This window comes from Lissotriton helveticus, chromosome 10 (assembly GCF_964261635.1).
Source record: "Lissotriton helveticus chromosome 10, aLisHel1.1, whole genome shotgun sequence".
Lineage (NCBI taxonomy): Eukaryota > Metazoa > Chordata > Amphibia > Caudata > Salamandridae > Lissotriton > Lissotriton helveticus.
The window spans coordinates 141061131-141082521 of NC_136071.1; the positions used below are offsets into that span (position 1 = coordinate 141061131).

The following is a 21391-nucleotide window of genomic DNA, read 5'->3' on the forward strand; positions in this document are numbered from 1 at the left end:
TTGCAAATCTTCTCAGCTCTTCGTCGCTTGCAGTGCATCCAGGAAAGGTTTCCCTTTATCAAAAAGGGGAATTGCCTGATGGATTTCCAGTGCAATTGTCTACTGTCATCAAGCTGCTGGAAAACCTTTAAATGCACAAGTTTGTGCTCATTCCACGAGAGCAGTGGCCACATCCACTGCACTGTTTGGAGGAGTGACAATCCAGGATATCTGCAAGGCAGCGACCTGGGCATCTACGCACACCTTCACCAGGCACTACTGCTTGGAGGCAGCCGCAGAGTCGGATGCCGCGGTGGGAGAGGCGGTACTGCGGAATATCATCCAATAACGGTGAGCCTTCTTTCCATCCCTCCATCCTTTTTTCTCTTGTTTTACAAAGTCACATTTCTTAAATTTTATTGTGCTTGGTTTCCATGCTGTATTACATGATGATGAAATGTAACAGTTTAATGTGCTTTGTAATCTCACTGCTCGCTATTCTGATTCAGGCATGTGAATCTATGAAAGTTCCAATACTGGAGTAAGAAAAAAAGTTACTTACCTGTAACTTTAGTTCTCCAGTATTGGAAGCTTTCATAGATTCACATGCACCCACCCTCCTCCCCTGAGAGGCTCACCTTGGATTTAGCACGACAAGTGTTCTATATGCACAAGTGCGAGAAAATCTGAGGGGCAAAAGGTTCTCTCAGGAGTGTTCTAGAGGGTGAGGAGCTCTGATTGGTACAGGGAAAAGTTTGGGCCTTTTTTACATAACAAAGGCTATGGGTTGCAAAAGGGAAATGGGCCTAGGCCTCTTTTCAGTTTTACTGCTAAGCATTGCTTTTTTATATACCGGAGACTCCCGTCTCGACGACGGGGAATGATTCAGGCATGTGAATCTATGAAAGCTTCCAATACTGGAGAACTAAAGTTACAGGTAAGTAACTTATTTTCTTATACCCCTCCAGTAGCCACACGTTACCTACTGTTGCACTTGCTGGAGTGGTAATAGTAAATTTTTCCCCTCCGCTACCCAACACTTTCCCTACTGTTGCACTCGCTGGAGTGCGAATAGTAATTTTATCTCTTCCGCTATCCAACACTTTCCCTACTGTTGCGCTCCGTGGAGTGGGAATAGTAAATTATTTCCCTCAACTATCCAACACTTTCCCTACTGTTGCACTCACTGGAGTAGGAATAGTACATTTTACCCCCCTCACTATCCAACATTTCCCCTACTGTTACACTTGTTGGAGTGGGAATATTAATTTATACCTTTCTGCTATCCAACAATTTCCCTACTCTTGCATTTGCTGGAGTGGGAATAGTAATTTCCCCCACCCACTATCCAACACTTTCTCTACTGTTGCACTCACTGCAGTAGGAATAGTACATTTTACCCATCCACTATCCAACACTTTCCCTACTGTTACACTTGATGGAGTGGTAATATTAATTTATACCTCTCCGCTATCCAACATTTTCCCTACTGTTGCACTCACTGGAGTGGGAATAGTAATTTTTACCCACCCGCTATCCAACACTTTCCCTGCAGTTACATTTGCTAGAGTGGGAATAGTAGTTTTTACCCACCCGCTACCCAACACTTTCCTTACTGTTGCAATTACTGGAGTGGGAATAGTAATTTTAACCCCCCGTTATCCAACACTTTCCCTACTGTTGCAATTACTGGAGTGGGAATAGTAATTTTAACCCCTCCGCTATCCAACAGTGTAAACATTTTTTTTTACAAATACATATTAATTTACATTTTTTACGTATTATATATATATATTTAAAAAATCTATTTATATTACAGGTATATATATATATATATATATATATATATATATATATATATATATATATATATGTTATGTTATGTTATGTTAGGGACTATTTGTATAGCGCTTATCACCACCGGTCTCTGAGCGCTTACCAGAAAAAACATAACACACTAATGCCCTTGGAACCTCAGTTGTTTCACCTCCTATACTGCCAGGAAAGCCTTTCTGAAAAGATGAGTTTTTAATTTCTTTCTAAAGGGTAGGAGCTGCGATTCCTCTTTCAAGGTGGACGGAAGCTCGTTCCACAGTTGCGGGAGAAGCACAGATAGGGCCCTGCCTCCTTTGGTTTTTAATTTGAACCTAGGTTGAGTCAGGTTGGAAGTGGTTCCTGAGCGCAGGGATCTCCCGGGGATGTACCTTTTCAGACGTTGCTTGATGTACTCCGGGGCTTTCCCAAAGAGTGCCTTATGAGCCACACAGAGACATTTGAACTGGACTCGAAATTTTACTGGCAGCCAGTGCAGCTTCTGAAGCAGGGGGGTTGCATGCGAGTTTCTAGGCAGAGAATGGATCAGCCTGGCTGCATCGTTCTGTATTACCTGCAGCTTCCTCAACAGCTTCTGTGGCAAGCCTAGGTATAGGGCATTACCATAGTCAAGTCTCGAGATGACTGTGGCGGATACGATCGATTGCATGGTGGAAGCAGATAGGATGGGAACTAGCTTTCGCACCTGCCTCAACACCCCTATGCAGGATCCAACCACGGCAGAAACTTGAGGAGCCATTGAGAGATCTGCGTCGATCCTTAACCCCAAGCTTTTTACTACAGTACCAGGGTGCGGTGTTGTTCCCAATTCGGGAGGCCAGTACAGGTCACTCCAGGGATCCTCTTTGTTACTGATCACCAGCACCTCCGTTTTGTCAGCATTCACTTTCAACATATATATATATATGTGTGTGTGTGTGTGTATTTATAATTTGTATTATGTCCCTAACATTTTATAATTATGTATTAATATTATCAAGTTAATAATATATAAACATGTTTTAATATGTATGTTCAATTTTTTTATACTACATTTATTATTTATCATTTTTATTTGTTTAAATAATTATAGCTGTTTGTATTAATTATATTTGTTATTTAATTAATGTTATATTATTTTTAAGACATTTAAAAAAACGATATTTTAAACAACGATATTTTAAACAACGATATTTGAAACAATGATATTTTAAACAATGATATTTTGGTTTCGCTATTTTTTACTTACCTTTGTAGAGATAGGATATCGATATTCTGTACTCTATATTCTTGTAGGTCGATATTTTGTCAGTGATCCGGTGGCCCCATAAGTCATGTTAGGAAAATGTTTAGGTTCCACTCGGGTACTGGAAGAGTACGTGATGGAATGTCTCATTTTAATCCTTCCATGAAGACTTTGATGACAAAAATACGGAAAAGCGATTGATGTTTTGTAGGTATGCCACAATGGCTGCTAAATGTAAGCATATTGGGGTATATGCCAAATGTGCCTTTTGTAAGTATAACAAGTAACTGACTAGTTCTTGTTCTGTTGGTGAAGAAGGGTTGATGTTTAAGGACACACAGGCAGGTAACGATGTGACTAGAATTGATCCAGTTGGTTCTAGAGATTGGGAACCCTTTGGGGATTGGGGTAAGCTGTTCCCAATATTGAATTGAGTATCGCTCCTAGGTATGGTTGTACCTGGATTGGTGGGAGATGTAATTTTGTTACATTGACTGTGAAGCCTAATTGGAGAAGTAGGTTGATCGTGTTTTGAGTGTCTATTAGGCATTAGTCTTTATTTGTACTGTAGCTAAGCGTTGAGATAGGAAAATACACGTATGTTTTCTCTTCTTAATTTTGCTGTTACTACAGCTAAGTATTTAGTAAATGTCCTTGGGACTGTTACCCCAAACGGTAGCACCTTGAATTGAGAATGACCGGAATGTGGAAGTATGTGTCCTGCAGGCTTGATGCAGTAAAGAAGTCCCCCTTTTGTAGTAGTGATATTACATCTTGCAATGTGACCATATGGAAGTGTTCGGGTAGTATGTATCGATTGAGCGGTAGCAGGGCCAGAATGGGCCGTAGTAAGCTGTCTTTCTTTGGTGTGAATAAATAAAAGGAGTAGACTCCTTAGTTGTGATGTTGTGATGTTGTGATGTTTGAGTGGGACTAGTACAATGGACACTTTTATCAGTAACGACTTTACTTCTTCCTTTAGCAGATGCAGATGTAGATGTTGTGGATTAAACATCTGCTGTTTTGGAGGGATATTTGGTGGCTGTTGAGTTAGTTCTAGGTAATATCCCTGCCTGAGTTCTAGGCAATATTCCTGCCTGCTTATTTGTAGTACCCATTAATCTGAAGTGATGTTTAGCTACAAGAGGTGAAATTGTTGTAGCCTTCCCCCGACAGGTGTTTTGTACTCGGGGGCGAAGTGTGGGGAAGTCATTTACTTGATGGTGTGGAGGTGCCCTTGTTGGAAGTTCCTCTACCTCAGCCTCTGTTTTTGTATGCTCCACAATAGAATCCACGCTTTTGCTGGTGATATTGCTGTTGCTGATATGTATTGTTTTTCTAGAGTGGAGGCTTTTGTTGCCCCTGGTAAAGCTAACAGGACTGGCTTTTGAGATGTTATCTGTAAGCACCAATCGATTTTTTCTAACTGTTTCGACAGTGGCAAAAAAGGTTTCCAACACTCAATAGAAATTAGGAATATGCTGCTGCAACTCGGGTTTGAACATAGATATGTGTATCCACACATTTTTACAGAGCATGATTGATGGCCCTTACAGCAGTTTCTGCTCCGTCTAATGCACATTTGATTGCTGCATTTGCTATCCTCCTCCCCTCATTTACCAGGTCTTCCCCTATTTTTTTGTATTCATCTGGTGGATGTTTCATCAGCTCTTGCATCTCATGCCAGGTAGCCCTATTGTATCGGGAGAGTAGGCCAACTGAACCGGCAACCTTCCAGTGGTTTGTGTGCCCTGATGCTACTCTTTTGCCTGCTGCATTAATTCTTTTACTATCTTTGTCTGGAGGAGGACCTCTCCAGTACCTGGTGTTTGCAGCACTTTTCCTGGCTGTGGTGAAAACGAGGGAATCTGCTTGGGGATGTCCCCTTATGTAACTAGGGTCAGTTGGAGATGGCTTGTATTCTTTTTTTATGATCAGGAGTTAGGACTGGATGTGACTGGGTCAAATTACTGGCAGATATTGAATTGTGCACTCTGTGCGCAAAATAGTTTCCACTAGGAAGTCAGTTGGCTCCTCTGTAGTGTGCATGGGGAGTTTGTGGTACTCAGCTGCTCTTCGGATGACACTGTGGTATGAAGATGTGTCATCTGGAGGCGATGCCTGAGTAGGTACTGGCAGCTCTATGTCTAGGTCATAATCATCCTATGGGTCAGGGGTATGGTGGGTGTCCTCTGTTCCTTTGGAATCTGTGTCCTTTATATCCCCCTCTTGTGGAGAGGGTAAGTGTGTTTGTGGTGAAAAGGTCAGTGGGCTTGTGGCCCTCTGTTCTTATGCCACTATTTTTAGTGAACACTGTGGCAAGGATTTTTCCTGAGCCTGTCTCCTGGGATTTTCTTTATGTTTTTCCTGCATAAATTGTTGCAGTCCTTCAAATTCAATGCCTTGGTCTTCACTTCCTCTTTGTATCGGATTCTTTTTTTTCTTTGGAGCCAGTGGTGTGTCCTCTGAAACTTTATGTGGCTTTGGAACCCCAAGGATGAGACTTTTCTTCTGGCCAGAAGAATGTCTGTGTTGTTTTTCAGTCCGTGGAACTGAGGACTGTTTCGATTCAGATACTCTCGAGCCCTAGTGCTTTTTAGGATCCAATGATTTTCCTGGGGTCACAGCCTGCTTTGCATCCTTCGGTGCCGATGTTTCTGCCAGTGCCAACTTATGCATCGGTGCCGGTGGCTCAGTCGGTCCCAACTTGTGCTTAGGTGCCAGCGTAGTGCCTGAGCCGTCCCCGTGCTGTGACCTTATAGCCTGATTGGGATCGAGAACGTTCTCGTCCCTTCTCAGATCCGAGGTGTGCTCACAGTGTTTCCCTGAGTCCAATGGCTGTGGCGCATTATGGCGTGGAGGGGGTTGTGGCGGTGAGTGAAAGATCTTCTTTACACAGGAGTCTACAGTACTCACAGTAAGTGGCATTGTCTTGCTCCTTTTCCCAGATCCTGGTATCCGCCTCGACGATGGGGGCCCCTCGTCATGCACTGAAGCGTGTTCTTCCGTGGAGGATGACTCAGAAGTGACTTAGGAGGAGCTGGAGATGACCCCACCTCCTACAGAGCAGCTGCTTTGCTTTCCATGTCACTGTCATGCAAGAGAACTCCGCCTTTGCCACCTGTTCAATGGTGTGTGCCAGGCGTCAAGCCCTACAAGTCTAAATTCTTTTCTTATTTTTGAACAATGCGCAAGCCATGCACTCATCTTCTTTGTACTCCAGGGATAGGCACAAATTACACACTTTGTTTGTGTCAGAGTGTGCTTATATGACCCCGCACCAAGCTCACCGTCAGAAGAGGTCCTTATTTTTGTGTCCACCATCTGGAGATGTTCATTCTCTATGGGCATTAGTGTTTTAGGTGCTGCTTAAGCGGTCCCCTGCTCCTAGGATCCGTATGTGTTGTCTACTGGATCTCCGGAGGCATTCTTTCGTGATCGTAGGCCACCAGGGCATTGAATTCTGCAGAGCTCCGACGCAGTCTGTCTGTGCCCGATGGCAGAAAAAAAAAGCTTTCCAACAAAGAAGCCGTTGAACATACATGCTCGAGTGGGAGGAAAAACAATGCTGATCATAAAACTCTCGAGAAAAATAACTTGCAGAATGTGGGCCCAACACTAGATGGCAGGAGTATGCAAGGCATGTGTTTCTGCAGTCAACACATGCTACGAATCTTGTTTTTATGATGGCTAGTTTTAACCACAGATTCCTCACCTTAGAATTGATACACAAGAAATACCTCTTAGGTGGTAGGTCAGTGGTAGGTCAGTGAACTGGCTCAATCCCACTGGAGGTGAGTGTGTGCCCAAACAAAGGCCTTGCTGGCCTTGGGACAACACAAACCATAAAACATCGGTCAGCTTGACATGGAGTGGGTCCATCTGCTGGGTAGTGCACCAAGTCACAAACTTGACCCAACGGCAGGTGTATACAGACTTGGTTGAAGGAGGGCTGGCTGCCAGAATGACATCTACGACCTCAGGATGAAGGTCAAAGGCGCTTAACGGCAGCCGCTCAATCTCCAATTATGGAGGTGGAGCATGTGCAGGTTGGGGTGTAGGACTCTTCTCTGTTGCTGCGACAAGGGATCCTCCAAGAAGGCAGCTTTTCAGAGGACAGATTCTCAAAATAGGAGTTCTGGAAAGCATACTCTGTGCATAATTCAAAGCCACTAGGATGAATTGGGCCTGGTAAGTCCTGATCTTACTCGGGACAGGAGAGGAAGGGGTGGAAAGGCGTACATGAGTCTCAAGTTCCACTCTACGTGAAAGGAGTCTCCAAGCAAGAGCTGCTTGACATTGAGTGTTCCCAGATGATGGCTAACATATCAAGCCAATGCTCTTCCCATTGGTGGCAGAGACCCTACGTCACCTCCCTACCTCTGAGGCTGGCACCCTCTCTATGGCTCTTTTGGCCAAAACAGCCTGCACTTCCCGTCTTAAAAGGGACAGATGGTCCCCATCAGATGTTCTTGAGACAGTGGCAAGAGTAGTGGGGTATCCAGGAATAAAAAGGGTATAACCCAGCTGAACTAACTAGAACACCCACTTGTCCGAGTTGATGGTCTGCCACCCTGGCAGAAAGTGCCGGATCCAGACGCCAACATGGTGCTCATGTGTCGCTAAAAACACATTAAAGAGGCTTGGGGGATGTTGCAGCCGGAGGGGCTGAACGGGTGGACTGCATGCTGCCCTTGTTGTCCATATGATCTGTGGGAACTATGGCACAGAGTAGGGCTGGAGCGGCTGCTGAGATGGTAACATCTGCTAGCAATGCTGAAACCCCGTACCACTGCTACTGAGGGGGCAAGAATGGCTGATGTGGAGCGATCATCATTCCAATGGAGATGCTGTGGCCCTAAACTCTAGCGGAGAGTGTGCCTTGTCCCTGAAAAGTAGGGAACTGTTAAAGGAAATATCCACAAGGCTTGATTAGACACCACCAGAAAACCAGTGGAACGCAACCATGTGTCTTGCCCGGTCAATGAATCAGTAGTGTCAATGCTACACCAAATTGTGGATTTAGCTGCATGATGACCCTCCTGCATGGCTTGAGAGGATAGCCCGGGCTTCCTCAGGTGACAGTGGTAAAATCTGAGCCACAAAGTCCCAAAAGGCTTGGGAGTAGCGGCCCACGAGATGTGCTGTTCACAGAATATAAGACAAGACTGATGGATGAGAAAACTCTCTGCCCATGAGTGTTGATCCTTTTTGTTTCCCTATCTGGAGGGCTGGAAGGGAAAGCACTTGGGTTGACTTTACTGGCTGCAGCCTGCAAAACCAGACTCTCAGGAGAGGAATACTGACTATAGGACCTTATTCAGCACATTTGCCTTGACTTCTTTTGTAGGGAGCTGGAGGTCAAGGACTTAAGCAGCTCTACATACCACCATGGCGAATGATGCACTCCCTTCCATAGTCAGCCTTGGAGGGGAGAACCAGATAGTACCCAGAGAAGTATCCACGCCACTGGCCTCTAGGAGTTCATCATTCCAGTTATTGTCCTGGTATGGCTGAGCAATGTCATCCCCTGCATCATAGGTGCCATTGTCAGAGTTGTTACCAACTATGTAGTAAATAAACAGCTCCCTGCCTTGGAATAGTTTCTGTGTTAGATGGATTGACAGTGCTAAGAGGTATAAGTAGCTTTTACGAATCTTTGAGGGGGTACAACGAGGTCAAATCCCTCTTTGACTTTTTCCTTCGTCTCCTTGGACTTACCCGAAGACCCTGACCTAGACAACAACATGAGAGCGTTTTCAGAAGCAGGGCCGTCAACCTGGTGACTTTTGACTGACGCGAGGTCTTTCAGTATTGGTCAATAAACAACTTAAGTTCTTGCTCCCGGATGGCCTTCGGGCACTGTTGTTACAGGCCATGGAATCATGGGGCGACTCCAGGCAATACAGGTAGCCTAAGTGGGGATCAGTTACTAACATCTGTCTGTGACATTCCCCCCCCCAAGGCTTAAACCCTGTTGAGGGACATGTCCCTTGCACACTGGTAAAACATTCTGTCGAAAAAGTGGTCTCAAGAGACCAGCGGTAGCTTTGGACCGCGTCTGCTTGAGCAGAAAGAAAGGTACTGATATCAATGCACACCCATATATAAAACTGCACGTCACATCGACATTGGTGCAGTCATAGCCACTACTTCTCGGCACGCAGAAGTACTGTTTCAAAGTTTTCCAGATTCAGTCTGAACCCAGGGGACTATTCTAAGGTGAGGGATTCTGCTGTTAGAAATCTCTATCAGAAAGAAATGGCACAGCGCAATCCCTTTGGACAATCCCCAGGACCCATGTCTAACATAATGTTCGGCCAACCCTGCAGAAAGTGGCGGATCCTGAGGCCCGCTGGATGGCAGTGTGCCGCTAACAGTGTGCTAAAGAGGCTTTGCAGTCATCACTCTAGCATGAACATCAATCATTGCATGGCACCAAAGCCCACGCTAGTCCTATGACCTTTCCAAGACAATCGTTGGTGTCTAGGCCAAAGCAAATGATGAATTTGGCTGCATCACAACCATCTTCAAAGTTTGGGTTGGTAAAGTTCATAGTTCTTCAGGGACTACAGGAAAAATCTCACCTAAAGTGTCCCAAAGTATGTGGGTAAAATGACCCAGTAGTCACCTTGCATTACCTGACCTCAGGGTAAGGCTGGCAGAGGCGAACATATGCTTGACAAAAGTGTTCATTTGATTGATTGGAAATGCGTTAGGGTTTACTTTTCTGGTGGATGCCTTTATCACAATGCCCTCTGGTGCACGATGCTGGGTCAAGGGTAAAAAATCTGACTCGTCTGACTAAAATGCCAGAGCATGGTTTAGCCTGAGTGCCTAACAGTATCCCAGTAAGGGTGTCATTAATGGGCAAAAGAGGTTCATGTTAGTGACGGTCAGGATGGAAGTCCTCTGTGATAACATTAACTTTAATCACCGTAGTTAAGATGTGAAGGTCAAGCAACTCAGCAGCCCCTATGATTATTGTGACAAAGAAAGTACTCTCCTTTGATGCTGGTCCAGGGTGGGAACACATCAGAGTTGTGTGAGGTACCAGTCCACAGGCCTCCTGTAATGACATGTACCAATCGTCTACATCCTAAAAGGGGCAAGTTCTTAGATTTTCCTTCCACTGTCATCTCCATATCGCTAGCTCTGATCAGAGTTCTCCGAAAAGTGACAGGAAGGGGCAGAGTGCAATTGTTTCTTCTTCGACTTACCTAACATTGACCTTGAGGAAGACTGGCCTTGGGAACGACTTCCAGAGTGGATCCTTGCTCTCTATTTCGACTTGGAGGAGGACCAACACAGAGCTTTCCGGTGCTTCACCACTTAGCGCTTCGATCGCAATCTTGAAAGGTTTTAACAGGATATCGGACTTTACAAGGCAGGTCACTATCCTAGCGTGCCTTAACCCGCTTCTTTCCATTCTCATTTTTTGGGGTGTAACCCTTGAAACGCCAATTAAAAAAAGAATTCCACTACCCTTTACTTCTACCCTTCCATGAACCCAAAAAAACACTTGCATTTCTTTACCTCTGCCCACTCCTGAATCCTAAAAAACACTTATCATTACCCCAACCTGCCTCTGAACCGTAAAAATACCCTGCCCATTTTACACATATAACCCTCCCTTTAACGCTTAAAAAACCCTAACATCTAGTCACCCTGAACCCTAAAAAAACCTTTTCCCCTTTACTTCTACCCTTCCCTAAATCCTAACTCCTTACCTGCCTTTTCCTCTACCCTCCATTAACCTTACTAATCCCTTATCTCTTAAATTCCCTTTTTCTTTTTTAACAACTTAACATTTATGTTACTAAAAAATACATACTGCATGGTGCAGTACAGTGGGGTAAAGTATTGAAAAGGGCCCTGCGTGCTACTTACCTGTGTGGTACTGTCCTTTAGGGTAAAGATAACATGGTAAAGTCTGCATACCCTTTAGGTTCATCTGGGCACTGTGGTTCAAGGCCTTGGAGTTGTGCAACCTAAGCACCAAAGACACATCTTATGGTGATCCGTCAAAGACGTTGGCTTGCGACAGTCCCTACAAACCCTGTAGTCTGACATCCCTTGCACACAAACATTTTGGACGGAAAACTTCTCTTCACTAGTAAACAAAAAGAAGAAACTATGCTATGGATCCACATCTGTAGGAATGGAAAGAAAGCAATCATACATGGATGGTGCTTTTTTGGGATCCGATTGTAACTTTCTGAGCGGAATGGCGTGCAAACGGAGTCCCAAACGCTACCTGCCGGCATGCAGGGGTACTGCTTTGAATTTTCTGGACACAGTCTGGCACCTGGGGATAGCCATCAGAAAGGAGTTCTACCCAAATTGCTGCTCTATAGAGTGCAGGTGTCATGATTGTTATGGCTTTTCTCTTATATGAATTCTCCTTCTTGAGTTACATGTAATTATCAATCAAAAGTGAACACACAGAATGAAAATAAGTTAAAGGGCATTATGCCACTCTCTGTTAATTGTATATTCTAAGAGTTTTAACAATGATAAAAGAAAGTTAGAAAAGCTGAGTACAACAAGTGAGTGGCTAGAAAGAAACCTTCACATTAGGCAACACAAACAGAAATGTGAGAAGGACAGAAAACTGAATATTTCTATTCTAATTAACTGGTTATGCTTATTCTGGGATAAATGATTTGATTTCATTTGGACCCAGAACCTTTGTGAAAGGCATTCTCCTAGTCATTCTGCTGTTTGAAAGGATCTCCCTTCAGTCCCTCTGCGAACAGATTGGATGTGAATGGCCACTGGTATTTAGCTGCTTATATCATCCTAGTTTTAAAAAAAAAAAATTATTTACTCAAAGATTTGTGTAGTAGTTACCACGTGTTGGGTATATATGGTTTGCTAACTACTTTATTGCTAGCAGTACTTCTATTTTCACACAATAGGAGGAAATGCTGAAATAACATGCCTTTGGTTGTTAGGTACAATAACACTATTAGAAATTGTTAACGAAATAGTGCTTTGCAAACGTGTACAACGATGCCCACGTTGTTGCCTGACAGATGTTTTCGGAAAGGGACACACAGAGCCAAGGCCATAGTTGCAGCCTTTCCCCTGGTGGAATGGACCCTTTATCCCTCAGGGGGTGGCTTCTTCACCAGGGCAGAGACCGACCAGCAAGAGACGGTCCTTTTCTGCACTGCCCTTCCCTTCTTCGCTCCCACGTACCCCACAAAGAGTTGGTCATCCACCCCAAACTCTTTTGTGTGGTCAGGGTAGAACGAGCACACTCTTTTTTGGGACAACCGATGGAGACGCTCCTCTTCCTCAGTAGGATGCGGGGAGCAAAGAAGGTGGGCGACGTGATGGACTGACCCAGACGAAAAGAGGTCACAACCTTTGGTAAAAAGGATGCCCAGGTGCGGGGCACCACCTTGTCCAGAAAGAACATAAGATAAGGAGGCAAGCAAGATAATGCCTGCAGCTCACTCTCCCTCCAGGGTGATGCGATCGCCACCAAGAGGGCTGTTTTGATGGTCAACAGCCAGAGGGGAAAATTGTGTAAAGGCTCAAAGGGAGTGCACATCAGGTAGGTGAGGACCAAATTATGGTCTCACTGCGGCATAACAAAGGGCGTAGGTGGAAACAGGTGAGCAAGCCTTTTCAGAAATCTATGTCCAATGGGAGATTTGAAGAGAGAGGGATGGTCTGGCAGTCACAAAAAAGCAGACAGAGCAAAAAAGGTAACCCTTAAGATTTCCCAAAGCAGAGCCCTGTTGGGCAAGGGTCAGAAGGAACAAAAGGACAGTTTAAAGAGAAGCAGAAAGAGTGTTAATAGACCTTTCTGTACAGTATAATACACATTTCTGCCAATTGCAGACGTCAATTCAAAATTTTATTTCGCATTTGATTAAATGCATAAAAGTACATACATAAAATAGTTTGTATAATGCATACTGCGAACCACGAAATACAAGCACAATTACAGTGCAGGTCAAAATAAAATGCGAATTAATAATACGATATGGATGAATAAAACCATTGGGCAAAATTTCATATGCTGCGTCAATAAGATTAAATACGAGAAATTGATAAAACATGGGGATAAAAACTGAAATTAAAAACAGAGTTCACTGCAACCAATAGACGATTAATAAATTCATATGTGCTCAATGTACAGCACATTAGCCAAACGCATTTAAATGGTTTGTAGGTACAAATGTGACTGTGCAATTCTAGCTGGCATTAAAAACTTGACTCAATGGACAATTAAAATCAGGATGTGCCCCAGATATAAATTCAATCAGGTTAAAGGGGCGGTCCATTACGGATTTTTAACGCAGCTTGTAGGAAGGAGGCCATAGTTAGACAGACATTCGGGGTTTCTAGATTTTGTAACATAGCAAATGACAAGTGGTGACTAAATGTTTTCAACAAGGGAATAATATATTGCTTCCTCACTTTTACTTAGAAAGTGCAGAAGAACAATATGTGCACGGTCGATTGAGGTGACTTGTTATTATACATGGGCAAGGGGGGAGTTGGAAAATTGAAAATACATGCATTGGATACCCAAGCATAATCGGTATATAATTCAATTGAAATCTGATTCAAATGTACCGGTGCTGAATGTTCTCAACAAAGGAGAGATATTGTGGAACTCCTTGCTGTGAATGTGATAGTCCATTATAGGCCAAAACAGAAATTTCCCCCTGCACCTATCCCACCTATCAGAAGCAGTTTTTGTGATAAAGAGTTCCTCTAACCTAGATTTAGGGAAACCTTCACAGAGACTAAGTTTCGAAAGTGTGTTTTACATAGGATAGCCATGGGATTTTGTGGGCATGGTCTAAAGACATGATATCTTTCAGGATCATTTGGTTCAAGTCAACACTATTCCTTTTCCACAGTAACAACCACATGAAAAGTGGGGCCAGTTTAATAACATCACTAATGTAGGGCAGATCGACTTTCTTGTGGGCGACAACATTTCTACAGGCTGTTGGAACTGATAACAGCCACTTAACACAGTTGTATTCCATTACTTGCAAGGCAGCAGTATCCGCTATCCCCCAGACCACCGCCCCATAAGTGGCAATAGATCTCAATTTAGCCAGATAGATTTTAATCATTTCCAAAAGGGGCTTAATGCCCAGATTTTTTTTAAAAAAATGGAAAATAGCGGCTATACTCTTGTCCATGCTGTCTGCCCTATTCTGTACCATCACCTTTCAAGACTGTTTAGAATTGAAGACCACCCCAAAGCAGTAAAAGCTTGTGACCAGTTCCAATTTTTCCCCAAAGAGATAAAAACTCTTTTCTTTTTTCTTTTTTAGCACCCCCATGGCCAAAATAAAGGTCTCAGTTTTATTTACTTGGAGGTCCAGGTCGGACATAAAGGCTGTGTAGTCAGCAATAAGATTTTTAAGTGCTATGGGGGTTCTAGCTAAGGCGGGCGTATACCGTCTTAGTGGTGGGCCTCCAGAATAACATTACAGACTTCGGGAGGAAGGTCAAAAGCTATCAACTGTCACCGCTCAATCTCCACGCATGGCGGCGTAGAGTTGACAAATTCGGGTGGAGAACCCTTAACCGGCTGCTGCAACAAAAGATCCTCCCAAAGAGGTAGCCTGATTGGAGGATCTATGCTCATTCTCAGAAGCTCTGGATACCAGACTCTCATTGCCCAGTCCGGAGCCACAAGGATGACTTGGACCCGGTCGCTCCTGATCTTCTTCAGAACCCTGGGCAGGAGTGATATGGGCAGAAAGGCATACAGCAGGCCTGAGCTCCACTTCCAACGAAAGGTGTCAGCGAGAGATAGCCACCTTGGAAACTCCAGCACGCAGTACTGCTGACACCTTGCATTCTCCTCGGAGGCGAACAAATCAAACCAAGGTTCTCACCACTGCTGAAAGAGACCTTGTAACACCTCCGACTGGAGAAGTCACTCGTGATCTGCTAGGCATCGTCGGATGAGTTAGTCCGCTCTGGCGTTCAGAGAACCTGCCAGAGGTTGAACCACAAGGGTTATATCCTGCATATTCCAGCATGTCCAGAAACGCAGGGCTTCCCGACAAACCCCACCCTGCCCTGCTTGTGGCAGTACAGCAGGCGGTGGTGTTGTCCGTGAACACTTGCACCGTGATAGAGGGAATAAATGCCTTCCATGCCAACCGAATCACCCAGAGCTCCAACAAATGTATGTGGAGCCCCGTCTCCGCCGGAGACCAGATTCCCCTGATCTCCACCTTTCCCAGATGGCTTCCCGATCCCAAAAGTGAGATCTGGTTGGGGAATAGAGAGGGATCTGCCACTGACCCAATCGCGGTTCATCAACCACCACTGCAGATCTCTCGCAGTTCCTTCCGAGATCTGGACCAGGTCGGTGTGATTTCCACAATGCTGTGTTCATTGGAACTTCAGGTTCCACTACAGAGCTCGCATACACCACCTGGCATGCTTTATAAACAGGAGACGGGAGGCCATGAGGCCCAACAGCCTCAGAGTTAGTCTCACCGAAATCCAGGATTGAGGCCGAAACATTGGAATCGTAACCTGAATATCCTGGACTTGTTGCTTGAGAGGATAGGCTCCAATGAAAGGGAGCATCTGAGAAGGAGTCAGGTGTGACCTTGGCACATTTATAGAGAACCCCAGCAAATGCAGGAGGTCGGCCTTAGTCGGAGGGTGGGAGACGACTGCCCGGGGCGAGGACGTCTTTAACAGCCAGTCATCGAGGTAGGGGAAGACTGACACCCCTAGCATGTGCAGATGAGCTGCGACCACCGCCATCATCTTGCTGAAAACCCAAGGAGGACTGGTATTGTGGAAGGGGAGCATGGAAAACTGAAAGTGCTTGCGGCCTACCTTGAACTGCAGGTAACACCTGTGGCTCGGTTGGATGTGAAAATCAGAAAAAGAGAGGAAATGTAGAGACTAGCCCTTCTGGACGATCTGCAAGACCCACTTGTCCGATGTTATGGATCTCCAGTGGGGGAGAGGATGACGAATTCTCCCATCAACTAGGGAAGTGTGGTCCTGCAGAGTCAGCCTAGGAGTGCTTGGAGACTGTGGCTGCTGGTGGCAGTGTGACCAACGTCTTGTGGCCTCCATTCCTTTATTGGATTGCACCGCTTCCACGTCCTCGCACGGTTTGGGCAGACTGTGCAGGGAGTTGGCTGGGATAGGGCTGACGCAGCTGGAAACCCCTTCCGTTGTCACGAAAGAGGTGAAAGAAAGACTGGCCACAAGGAGTTAAGGGGAGGTCCAAGGACCTGCCCGTGGCTTGAGAGTCCTTGAACCTGACCAGGGCCGAGTCTGCCTTTTCCCAAAAAAAGACAGATTCTATTAAAGGGCATGTCCATCAGATTAGCTCGGACATCACCCGAGAAGCCAGTTGTTCTAAGCCAGGCATGGCGCCTCATGGCCACGGTCATTGCAATTGATCTTCCCAGCAATCTATCATATCTAGGCTACACTGTACGATGAATTTTGCTGCATCTCTACCATCCTTGATTGCTTGCGAAAGCACAGCCTGGGCCTCCTCTGGTACGTGTGGCAGCACTTGCACAACTGTCTCCCAAAGGGAATGGGAGAAATGGCCCAATAAGCATGCGGTATTCACAGACTGCAATGCCAGGCTGGAGGAAGAAAACAACTTCTTTCCAAATGAGTCCAGCCTCTTGGATTCCCTATCCGGAGCGGCAGAAGGGAACGCGCCCTGGGACGTAGAGGCCTACACCACCAAACTTTCTGTGGTGGGGTGTTAACTGAAGAACCTGGGGTCATCCGAAGCTGGGTGATGGTGGCGTGCAACCATCCTATTCACAGGAGCCCTTGTGCTAGGCTTGGATCATGTGCCAAGAACAACCTCCGTAAGGGCCTCATTAAAGGGCAAAAGGGGTTCAGAAGTTAAAGCCCCTGGTTGAAGTACCTCAGTCAGGGGATTCGCAGTGACCTGCACTGAGGGCAGCTCTAGTCCAAGGACCTCTGCCACCTTATTTACCACCATGGCATAGGATGCCCCCTCCTCGGTAGCCATTATTGGAGGAGAAAGAAAGCCTGTATCTGGGGAAGTGTCCAGTCCAATGGCCTCAACAAATTTCCCATACCAGTCCAAGTTCTCCACAGAGACATCCTAGTGTTCCAGTGGGTCCATAGACTGCTCCCCTTCCTCTCCTGAGCCTAGAACATCTTCAAAGTGCTCAGGCAACAACATAGACCTTGGGGTTCAATCGATGCCAGAACTGGTGTAGAGCAACATCGTTCCGGCTCCATGTTATGGGGGATGAGGATTGGGCTGGCATTGCCGATGGGCACCAGCGGCGCCGCAGGCACCGACTTCAGGTCCAGCGCCAGGGGAGGTCACAATGGCATGGCTAGCGTCGCCCGGACCTGGGATTGGATCCTTGAGGCCCTACCGGCGTCGTGGCCGGAGCCGAATGGATTGAACACGATAGGGCCCCTGTCTGACTCCACTGGGTCAGAGGGTTCACCAGCAAGGTCGTTCTGCTCAAATACGCGGCGCATGGCCTCATAAAATTCTTTTATTTTCCCGGAGTCGCTCCGGCTTCTGGAAAGGGTGGGGGTCTCCGCGGGACCGTGCCTAGAGCATCGGTGCTCATTACCTCTTTCAATGACAGACATCAGCCGAGGTCAAGATGAAGTCCGCTTGGACTTCTTCTTCTTATGCCTCTTCCCCAAATGTCCCGTGGACCTCAAGTGGGATGAAGAGGACTTAGGGCTCCGTGAGCGGTCCCGCGACCTCCTCTTAGTCAATCGGGACTGGGACCTCTGCTAAGTCTCGCTGGATGGTGTCGACTGCTGGGCCATGAGGAGCTTTATCGCTTGCTCCCTCAAGGCCTTCGGAGCCATGGCCCCACAGTCTGAGCATGGCTTTTGAATTGTGGTCGTGCTCGAGACACGAGATACAGACGAGGTGGGGATCGGTAACCGACATCATGCGGTGGGAGGCATCACATGGCTTGAAACCTGTCTTCTTCCTAGACATACCTCGCACACAAAGTGGATTTTTTTTTAATTCAACAAAAGTCAAGACAAAACCTGCCAAAAATCGGAAGAGGGGTAGCTTTTCCCGGATCGGCACTTAACTGGCACGGAAAATTAAGAACTGACGTCTGTGCGCTTCGGTGGCACCTCTATAGGTACTGCAACGTCATACTGATGCAGAGGACGTCACGCAGAGCCGAATGAAGCCACCCGACGCCGCGCCTAGTGGGCATTGCTCAGCAGAAGTTTCCTGATCCAGCCCGACGCCTAGAAACTTCAATGATACGGAATCTGCAACTGGAAGTCTCTATAAGGTATAACACTTTCTGCTAGTTATAAACAACAGTTGTCTCCAGGAAATGCACATAACATACCTTTGCCAATCAGTTCCGGTTCTACGTTGCACTTCTCGCCAGATTTAAGAGTAGTGGCAAGGGTTCGAACAGTGGAATTGATCAATTCAGGTTCACGATGAAATGCCAATATCTCTGCCAAGTGCATGAACCCTGTTCGAACTACAAAAAACATGAGAATCAGTTGAATAATTAGGAGGAACATAAGCCAACCTTCCATATGCCAATACAAGAACACAATTAGCAGGTATTCTCAGTATCACAAAAGCACAGATGAAATGTCAGAAACTAACAGCTAGAAACACAATAAAAGGAAAACAGGTGCGATAACACTCCCAAGAATCAATTAAGAGCGCTTCCAAAATGTAACGCACATACAGGTGTACGGGCCTGGATTGCCTAAGTGCAGGAAGAATGTAAAATGCAGCAGGTAGTAAGCCGCAAGCATTGGAAACATACATAATGTACCCATAGGCCAGCCCCATCTTCCATAGTTCATTTAGGTTTTACCCTAAATACTCCCAAATATGACATCCATACGCAATACAAATATTTTAAATATCAGTATACTGAATGATACTCCACCAATGAGCACTCTTTAGTTAGAGCAAATTGAAATAAGAAAGCACTGATTAATAATCAAAATATGTGGGCTTCAAAATTACAGATCATTTTGTGAAAAAGGTTTTGCCAAATCTCAAACTCTCACTAAAGAATATTCAATTCAAAAGATGGCCCCTTGCCAGGAAGTCAGTTACATTGAAGGGTTGTAGGGAGTTAAAACAAACTAAGACTATATAATGAACAATGCAAAACATCAAGTAAGAAAGTCAAAATTAAATTAAGATTCAATTCCACAGCTAGGGCTAGAACAACGCCCACACTCATTCCAGTTCCATACCATCAGGTATTCTGTGCTTCGAAGAGTAATGTGCAGCAAAGGACTTAATTTGGCCACGGAGTGGCCCTTCTTCCACAGCTGGGTTCTCCAACCAGTGAAGCATTTGCACGAGAACCTTGAAGAACAGTGAAGTGAAGGCAGTATCCTGTGGAACGCAAAGCTGAAAGGAAGTCAAAATAAACATACATGTTGTGAATTACACAGCAGAGGAAAAAAGAAGCCAGCCTTTGATCTGGTAAAGGGTTGGTGAAATGAAGGATGGTAGGGTATGCCTTAAGAAAAACAAATACACAGTGGTAAGCATTTTCACAAAGACAAATGCGTAGGACAGCGTACCTCTGCTTAAACAGCGATACGTGTTATGTTCTTCCAAATAAGATATAGCTCTTTCTCAAATGAAAAGGTACTTAAATGTTCTGAATTCAATTTCCACAAACTTATCTATTACTGCAGATCTAGGTATTACAAATAAGGAAAATGTTATTTACTGTGTAAGCATCTATTTGTAACTTAAAGTATTGTAGATTCACCTGCTTTGCATACTTCTGCCTTGTAGTGCTGGGCTCAGACATTACAAGTTGCTTCTCTTTAAAGAAACTTTGAATAACTGGATGTTGTGCAACTACTCCGTTAGCGTTCCAATACACATGGACACTGATTTCACCCTTAGATCGTTTTCCACTCAGCAGACTAAAGTGGAGCGCTGAGAGTAGTAGGTATATGTCCTGCAGTATGCATTGAAGAAGATATATGCATTTATTGTAAGAAACATGTGCCATGGAGGAGGGTAGGTGCATGTGAACCTACAGCACTATATGATACGTACAGATGATTACAGGGTAAGAACCATTTTCCATGTGTACCATGTGTGGCTGTAGATGCACATGCTTTGTTTGTATCAACTGTAAAGCAGTTTCTTCCTTGCAGGGGCTAAGAGGAAGCAATTGTGGATGTTTGAAACAATGTTCTTAAAATAGTCTGGCCAAACACAGTTAGCTGACAAGCCAAGATGTCGACACATTAATACTCTGTGAATGTGTGTGGTATTAACCAAGTAGTATATTTGCAGTTATCTGTTTAAGATGGCTACCTAGGAAAGCCATACTGGCACCCTTCATGCGTGTAGAGTGAGCCGTAGGTGTATAGAGTGTACAAGTTTTGCCTCCACATTAACAGTCTGAATATATTTAAAAATCCACTTTGCAATACTTACCTTAGAGATACAATGTCCTTTACAAGATGTAGCAAAGCCTACAAAAAGTTAATTGGTCCTTCGAAAATGTTTAGTCTTACATGAGCACCCTGTTAATATCTGCGGTATGTAACTCTCTATCTGCAACCCTATCTAGTAGTGGGAAGAAAACGGTACGGTCAATACTCTAATTGACATGAAAAGGTGAAACCTCGTTAGAAATTAACGTTTTTTTTCTCCAAGCACCAATCTGTCCCTGTGAACTTGTGTAAATGTGTCTGTGATCGTAAGAGGTTGCATTTCACTAATTCGTCTAAGTGAAGCTTTCAGGAAGCTGGCTCTTTATATAGTGGACCAAAATGAGGTACACTGTGTAATAAGCCCAGGCAAACCCCAATTGGTTTACAGAGGAACAAATTATTACCTAAATGCTCTGTTTTGTTGTAGTGTGGGCAAGCAGTTAGGCTTATCAGGGGGGCAGCATTTATTACACACAGAAAGGCAGTAAGTGAGACAAACACACAATTAAGAAATCAGACACCAATTTATAAAAATAACATATTTTTATGTGATTTTGGATACCAAGTCCATAGGAATCAGGTAAGTACTTTTGGAGAAATGAAATTATACATATTACAAAAGTTCACGCTTAGAGCAATTTCTGGAGCGGTAATGTTATACTATTGGAAAAAAACAAATCCTGCATTTGGCCACTTGTCGGGGACTTACGCAACCCTTCTCCTGGACTTAAGGTGAGCAGGGGGCATGGTCCAAGGTATCACCAACAAGACACCTCAGGCAGCACTGGGGCGGCCTGGTACAGCTGTGTGTTTCAGAGTTGAGTGCCCCGTTCACTTAAATGGAGAACAGTCTGGTTTAAAAGAGGCTGCAAGCTGGGACTGGGGGGCCAGCCCAGTTGG

General features: G+C 45.0%; 1 protein-coding gene across 1 annotated transcript in view; it reads right to left on the reverse strand.

The window, feature by feature from the left end:
• Positions 1-21391, reverse strand: part of INTS1 (integrator complex subunit 1) — a 526883-nt gene that overhangs the window by 163523 nt on the left and 341969 nt on the right. Inside the window, 2 exon segments of the mRNA XM_078664951.1 lie at positions 18400-18540; positions 19280-19439. Of these exon segments, the coding sequence (XP_078521077.1) occupies positions 18400-18540; positions 19280-19439 (301 nt within the window).